This window comes from Hyposmocoma kahamanoa, unplaced genomic scaffold (genome assembly GCF_003589595.1).
Source record: "Hyposmocoma kahamanoa isolate Upper Pololo Valley unplaced genomic scaffold, ASM358959v1 82, whole genome shotgun sequence".
NCBI classification, from domain to species: Eukaryota; Metazoa; Arthropoda; class Insecta; order Lepidoptera; family Cosmopterigidae; genus Hyposmocoma; species Hyposmocoma kahamanoa.
In genome coordinates this window covers 693,608-701,704 of record NW_020654133.1, presented here as the reverse complement: position 1 = coordinate 701,704, position 8,097 = coordinate 693,608, and the positions used below count along the sequence as shown (strand labels likewise).

General features: G+C 33.4%; 1 protein-coding gene across 1 annotated transcript in view; it reads right to left on the bottom strand.

The window, feature by feature from the left end:
- Positions 1-1,333: 1,333 nt before the first annotated feature.
- Positions 1,334-8,097, bottom strand: part of LOC113234249 (DNA ligase 1) — a 47,975-nt gene continuing 41,211 nt past the window's right edge. The window contains exons 2-6 of the mRNA XM_026469548.1: positions 7,536-7,703; positions 5,511-5,691; positions 4,167-4,301; positions 3,462-3,809; positions 1,334-3,344 (exon numbers count right to left, since the gene is read on the bottom strand). Coding sequence (XP_026325333.1) covers positions 1,498-3,344; positions 3,462-3,809; positions 4,167-4,301; positions 5,511-5,691; positions 7,536-7,703 — 2,679 coding nt within the window. The 3' untranslated portion in view covers positions 1,334-1,497. The remainder of the gene's footprint in view (positions 3,345-3,461; positions 3,810-4,166; positions 4,302-5,510; positions 5,692-7,535; positions 7,704-8,097) is intronic.

Genomic DNA, 8,097 nt, shown 5'->3' with positions numbered 1-8,097 from the left:
TCCTACAACAGTCAATCTGATTGCCACAGCGAAGAACAACGAACGAAATGTGCAATGTCCTCAGAATAAGCAGTCTTGCATGTAGGTCTTTGTTCTACGGATGAGTCGAGTAATTTAGAATTAGATTTTGTTTAGTGATGCTTCACTCAAAGCCACGTCTGCGGTAGCGTATTTACGCTGGAATAATAATGGTAAAACTTTGGTAGTTTTCATTTCAACATTTTAGTTCGAGTTATCTATGGAAGAATTAAAAACCCCGCTATTTGCCAAATCATAATAATAATTGTTGTGCTGTGAACCATATTTATATTATTTATTTCCTCGCAAACGTGATGAAAAAGATTGTAGGTAGGTCACGGACGGTATAAAAATACAAAGCTCGAGTTATAAAAGACCTCAGCCTTCGGCTTCGGGCTTCTAATAGACCCTCGTTAGTAATGTCTTTCTTTCTTCTGTCCGTCTGTCTTTTATCGTTCATAATACACAAACTACTATTATTTCATAGGTAAGCAAATTATACTTCAAATCGTCATACTGATTAAACTCTTACTGCTCATTCGTACCGCAGATCCCCTGAGAAGAATGAGCAAGAAACTGTTTTTTTTTTGTTCAAAACTCGAGTTACGTTTACGACTCGAGTTCTTTTTGGACTTGAGTCCATGCTCCGATGACTCACACTCGACTAGACTCGGACTCGTAAGTGTTTTAATTTTAGACCTTCGAGCCGAGCCGAAAATGAGTAGAGTTTATGAATGCAGACTCCCGGGCTCGAGTTTTTTACAACTTACAATACTAATCTATAGTCATTTTATATGACATCTGTGTTTTTGGATTGCTAGAATATTTTTCTTAATAACCGTTTTCGCACTTATCTTTTATAGCGTTTTGACTTTACTTCTAGACGCCTATGGTTTTCTTCAAGATTTTCTTCCAAATCCTAATTTTTTACACTTCTGCTGTGACCTGTTCACCAAGTTCACCCGGTTCCCGTCAGGTTGCTTTGGGCTTGGATTTGCTTGGCCTCCTTAACATAATACAGATATGTAATGTCTTTTCTAAAGTTATTCCCTTTAGTTCTTGTATGTAATATTTAAGTAATAATTAGAGTAATGTATGCAATTCACTTCTAGTAACCCACGCTCTCGGTCCGACTCCAGCTAATACTATTAACTTTTGTTTTCTGGAAATAAAAGATTGTAACCCACTGTTTGGTTTCAATTCTGGAGGATAGTGGGGGGTTAAATTCATAATTGTTCCAAAACGAAACAAGTTCACCCATTGCGTAAGCGTAATCAATATTCATCGTTGGCGATAGAATAGAATGAGTGAGTGTGATATAATTTATTTATTTTACTTCTTGTAACAAAAAATTAAATTGACGCACGCAAGTTTTTGCGTCATCAACAAAATCAGCTTCTATATAATAACAATCACTAACGCAAGTAGTTATATGAAATAAACAATTATACTTCGCTTTTAAATTTCCTTCGAAGCGCTTTACGCAGAAACACTTTCCTTAGACGACTCTTTCTTTTTGCTTTTCTTCTTTTTCTTTTTATTTGGATCTTTGTGCTTTTGTTTATTCATGTCATTGTATTTTAATAACTTTTTGTACATTTTCAATAGTTGTTTTGCGTCTTTCTTCATTTCTCCTGTTACTCCTTTCTTGGCATTTTCATCGTCGTTCTTATTATCTTCATCGTCTCCCTCGATCTGTTTTTCTTTACTCTGTTTTTCCACACTTGTTTCTTCAGTCTTGTCAATTTCTTTAACAGGATCAACATATTTAGTAGACCCCTGTAATGTGTTGTAATGTCCAATAGAACCTTCTTCCAAAGTTTCTTCAACGAGTTCTTTCTCAGCTTCAATTTTTTGAACTTTCTTAGCTTCATTTTCTTTTTCTTTCTGTTTCAGTTTTTCTTCTTGTTTCCTCTTTTCTTCCAATTTATTTTTTAATTCTTTATTCTTCTTTCTCAATGCATTTAATATATTTGACGTACTTAAAACTTTCTTCACTTTCTTGCTATCTAAATATCTATCCTTCCAAGAAATATTTTCAATATTATCATCCGCTTCTAAACTCTCATTTTTTCTCTCAAATTCTTTTATCTCTTCTTCTGTGATAACCTCTTCTCGTTCTTCTTTGCCTATTTCGTCTATTTTAGCAGAAAGAGCAGCAATTTCTTCTACAGTTGGCTCTTTTGATAAAACAGTACCTTCAACTTCATAGCAAGAAGAATCGTCACTTAGTTCCAAAATTTCATAAACGTCATCATCCATTACGTTAATTGATTCAGTGTTTTCTACTGCAGTATTACTAGGTTCAATTCCAGTAACTTCAATGGAATTGTCAGTCACTTTTGAATTTGCTGCATTATTTTTATCTAAGCAATCTGAATATCTGTAAAAGTTTTCATCGGCGCTTTCCCGAAAATCCTTCTTTTTAGATTTCTTATCTTTTTTCTTTTTATCTTTCTTCTTCTTCTTTTTAGCTGATCCTTTTTCATCATCAGAGATGCAAACGACTTCGGGTTTTAGATCCAAAGCTTCAATTTCTGAACTGTTGTGTTCTGAAAGCTCCCCTTCTGAGAGATTTTTTTCTGTATCTTGAGTTTTAGGTTTCAGTGCATCAGTACTGTTTCGCTTCTCAATAATTTTATGTGCTTGACTGTCTTGGTCAATCTCCATTGAGTCTATTTCAGCAACTTTATTTTCAGAAATCTCAGTCTTCATAGCTTGAGAATTTATTTCGGGTTCTTTATTTATAACAGGTATATCGTCAATATTTTGTATTGTTAATACATTTTTGTTTACAGTTTCAGAAATGAATCCCGTTATATCAGTTCCCTTATCTGGATTTCTATTTTGATTATTTGTTTCGGAAATATCAACTTCAACGGTTTTATTTGGACAATTAACAATTTCAGCGATCGTTTCAAATGTTTCAGTTTCAGTTATTGTATCTTCTGAATCTGTTTTATTATTTTCTTGAGGATTTTGCAAACTTTTCTGTTTTACGGATTCTTCATTACTAGATAATTTATTATCTATTTCATGAACTTTTGTTGGATCTTTAATTTCAATAGATGTATGTTTATCATGAATAGTAGTATCTTTCAAGCTGTCTTTCGATGTATTTTTAGAGTTATTAGAATCACTTTCAGTATCCGCACTACTATCAGTATCCTCGTTACTAGTACTGGATACTACATCGTAACTTTTCCTATCGAAATCTTCTAACAAATCCATCTTCTCAGTGTCAGACAATTGTAGTGTAATTTCATCGTGATCACTATCTTTATCTGCATTTATACGTTTCCTTCTTTTTTTCTTTTTTGACTTATCTTTTTTATCATTTTTTTCTCCGATTTTATCTTTTATGACAGCTTTCATGTTAGATTTGTCAACTGAGATAATTGATGAACCCATTTTTGAAGTAAATTCGTTAACATTTTCGTTACCATCAGTAACTTTTACTATTCGGTTTGGTTCCTCATTGTTTTCTTTACTAACTGAGACAGTTACTTTATTGCGGTTAAGTTTAATCTTTCTTGTAGCTTGTTGAGGTACAGTTATTATTAAATCATTAATCTTTTTAGTAATTTTCTGGGGACTCTCATTAGATACTTTAACATTTTCAGGTACTTTAGAAGTATTTTGTTCGGTATCTTTGGTTGTAGAATCCTTTCTTTTATCTTTGTCAACATCTTTATCCTTTTTATCTTTCTTGCCTTTCTCTTTCTTCTTCTTATCTTTCTTCATTTGTTTGGAGGATTCCTTTGGTAATTCTTTTTCTTTTGGAGGAATTTCTGAAAATAAAAAGAAAACTTTATAAAGTCGTATGTTTGTCATGATATTTGCGCATCTGATGTGTTATTCATAATAACAATTATTTTGATTTTCCCTACATTAATCTAGTACTATCTAGTACTATATAATTAACGCGAATATTAAAGTGTGAAAAACAAATTTAATTATACATTTTCTCCATGTATTAACACTATTGGAGATTTGGTTATAATAATAGTTATTCTATACAGTGCATTTAGCGTGCATATATTTGTCCAACCGTTAAGCACAGACTTCTTCTGATGAGAAGGTTTAGACTAAAGTTCTCCTTGCATGCTGGCTGAATACAGATTGGAGACTTGAAATGGTGAGTTTACCTTTTTGAAGCTCATTTAAGTCAGGCTTCTCATCCTCACTGCTGCTGATGATCAATACTTCAGCTGGCTCCTCTTTAATCTCTACCTCGCCATCAGATGACGAAGATTGAGCGACTTCTGTTTCTGTTTGTTGTTCTGCAAAAAGATAAAAACATGTGGTACAGAAAAAAATATTTGTTCAGAAAACTGCTTGCAGCACGCGCTGCCGAATTCTCGCGCTTTGCCCACACCTATCAATACTATCGTGAAATAAACTGTATATATTGAATCAGATGGCGGTTGCGGAAGCAGACACTTAAAAATATGCGAGTGCTTCGTGGTTATGATGCACACGCAGACGCGGAGTTTACTTTAGTTTACAAATGTCACACAAATACAATTACGTGTCATTTTTCGTAAGTGATCGTCAGTTTATAAAATAATGAGAATTATAAAAATATTATTCTAATAATAATTATTAGAATAGTAACTATAATAATTATTATAATAGTAACCATAATAATTATTAGAATAGTAACTATAATAATTATTAGAATAGTAAGTATAATAATTATTAGAATAATTACGCTAATAATTATTAATAATCATTATTAGGATAATCACACTCACAACATTCATTTTTCAGTTCGACCTTTTAAGTCTCATATAGCTAGTAATAATTTAGGGCACTCATCTGAGCAAAAACGATAATTATAAAATGTAATTGAAATTCAAGAACAAAGACGTAGATAAAAAAAATATTGAGATTAGTCGCGAAAAACATTATGAATCAATTAGACTTGTCAACTTATGTCTCAGAGTAACAGGCAGCGTGGCAGTACCTCTCAGATCTTTTGCGATTCCTGGCTCTGAGTGGCACTGCAACTGTGTCAAAGGCGTGTCACTTAATAAATAAATAAAAATAAAATGTTTCTTTATTTAGGTATAAACCCATTAATAAATTTAACATTACTTATTGCAAAACATAACAATTAAAATAAATTTTATTAATGCAAAATTATTATTTTGTTAATAAAGTAAATAATTAAGAATTAAAGTAAATTGAATTTACATTACAAAGAATAGTATAATTATAATTAATTAATTTGTTATAATATAAATAATTAATGTTCTTACAATAATATAGGCCGAATCGCTCACTCTCGTAAGAAAAGATCAATTGTCTCTTTCGTATTATGGCGAAAAAATCATCTACTCTATTCACGGTAAACATGCCAGGGAAACCGCAGCCGCAGTTGTTGTACTGAGCTCTGAGTTTATCAAAAGGTCGCTTAGTATAATGACCAGGCGCACGAGTTGTTTGTCATTTGGTATCATAAAAAAAGTCAATTATTATATACTTACTAGTAAGTTGTTCCTGCTGCAATTGCGCTCGAATAGCTCTAGCCCTCGCCTGCAACTCCAGCAGTTCAAGCACAGTGAGACCTGCACGGGATGCTTTGGACTGTTCAACATCTTCTGTTGAAGATTCTCTCGCTCTCTTCTTCTTTGATTTCGATTTTAAGTCCCTGTGCTTATGTTTGTGCTGCAAGTGTATTTAAAAATTTTTGAATAATAAATTCGAATAATTATTATTATTATTAAGCGCAATTTACAGTGCCGTGGAATGTAATGGAAGCGAATTTTGTAACCATAAGAAACTGTTATTTTTAGAAGCAGTAGAACTCCTTGTGACAGATTTCGTTCAGGGAAGTACTGCCACCTTACCTATTTCTGCCGCCATGCAGTGACGTCAGCATTACTGCGTTCCGGTTTGGAAGGGTAAGGGTGCTAGTGAAATTATAGGCACATGGGACTTGTCAACTTACGTCTCAGGGTGACGGGCATAGTGGCAATGTCCCTAACATCTTTGCATTTTAAAGCTCTGGGTGGCACTGCAACTGTTATGGACAGGCGTGTCGCTTACCACCAGGCGCACAAATTGTTCGTCCCGTCAGTTGGTATTAGAAAAAAAAATGTATACAATATTTTGCAAAAAGTAGGTAGCGTAAACTGGAATGTTCTTTGGTAAATAAAAAGAAAGATATTCAAATTAATATCTTGTGTAACTTTAATGAATATTAGGGTGGTTTGTATAAAAAACATAATCGACATAACTGGTTGATGACTTTACAAAAACGTTGGTTTCTTTAAAAAGTCAAAGTCAAAAAATCATTTATTCCATAGGTAAAATAAATTTATACTTGAAGACGTCTTTTTTAAGCCACGGCTCGTTCACTGCGCTGACCTCCCAGAGATGAACGAGCAAGAAACTCTAGGGATTTTACTCTTTATTACTCTTTTCAAATAAACTTATATGCTATGGAATACAAACAAAAACACATGTACGCGATTGAGATTATTTATACATTTCTAAAACACAGGTTCTGTTAAAAATTTAAATTCCTCTCAGAAAAGGCCAAGGTTTCAGGTTAGAGCTTCATTAAAGTACACTTGTGTTGCAAAAACGAGCGATTCGTTCTGTGTACCGTTTAAGTTCTGGGGTTTCTCTCAGAGAAAACTTTAAGGAGACTGGTATCATGACATCACAGTACATTTACTCAAATAATTTGTATGCCCGTAAAAATATACATAACGTCAATAAAAGATATCCATAATATTAACCTTAGAACTGAGTCCAAGCTCATGGTGCCAGGGGCCTTACCATGAACTCTTATTACGATTCAGTTTATACCTAAAATGAATAATAATGACACAGCGCTACAGGAAGTGTATATCACCATCCCGCTGTTTTGTCGTTACGAACCTATACTGAGCTGTAATAAGAGGTAAGTAAGTGGTAAGGCCCTTGGATTTCGTTAAACTAAGGTAAACGATTCTTTTATGGGGAACTGTATGCGTTTTTGCAATAAAATTCCGGAGAATATAATAAGATTAGCATTTTCTAAGTTTAAAACTAACATTAAAAGTATTTTAATTGAAAAGTCATATTACAAAATTGACAACTTTGTCTTAGGGTCGTATTCCAGAACTCTACTCAATACTCAAGTCAGGATTTGAGTATCGCAGTGAGCACTGAAAATCATACTCAAGTCCTTGCCATTAGGGTCGTATTTCCAGTGCTTGAAATCATACTCAAGTCTGCTCAAATCCTGACTTGAGCATTGAGAAAGGCAACATGATTCTAGATTCTACACAATTATGATTCAAAGTGTATTCCATAGCATATAAGTTTATTCAAAAAGAGCAATCAAAGATGTTTTCAAGTGTAAAAATTTTACCTATGGAATAAATGATTACTTCACTTTGACTTTGACATTAACTAGGCCAGTCTGATCAAATAAGTTGTAACAAGTGACATGAACCATCTGCCTATCAGTCTGTCAGAAGACCAGCATCAAAAGGTCACAACATTGTTGGTATATTTACCTTCTTCTTCCTACTGCTATCTTGACTCAGAATTTCCTCATCCGAAGAGATGCTGTCCAGTGAAATGGTCTCAAACTGGTCAGGAGACCCGCTTGATGACTCCGTATCGGATGGTGGTTCTGCGCCATCTAGTATTGCACAGAGGCGTTTTGAACTTATTCCGAGTAGCTGAAATTTGAGAGTCGCTGTATTAATAATATTATATTATTATTAGGGTGGCTTCATTCAGGGCTTATGCATCCCCTCATCACATTTGTCTAATTTCTGCTGTCCCGATTTTTTTGTCCCATACAATGAAATGGTCCCTTCATGACTCTGAGTCTATCAGCACTAAAGAAAATTTAGACCAATTTTATTAATTTTTATGGACAATCCACGCTTGACCCAAAAAATTTACTATGCTAAAATGATTTTATAAAAAAAACTTTATGGTTCCTAAGATACTTTTAAAAAACACTGTATTTTCCTAAAGTAAATTTCCGATTATATAATGTTGTCCTTTTTTTGTTATATTGATCGACATAAGAAATCATTTCCTACGTTTGTAATGATGATTTTTCTT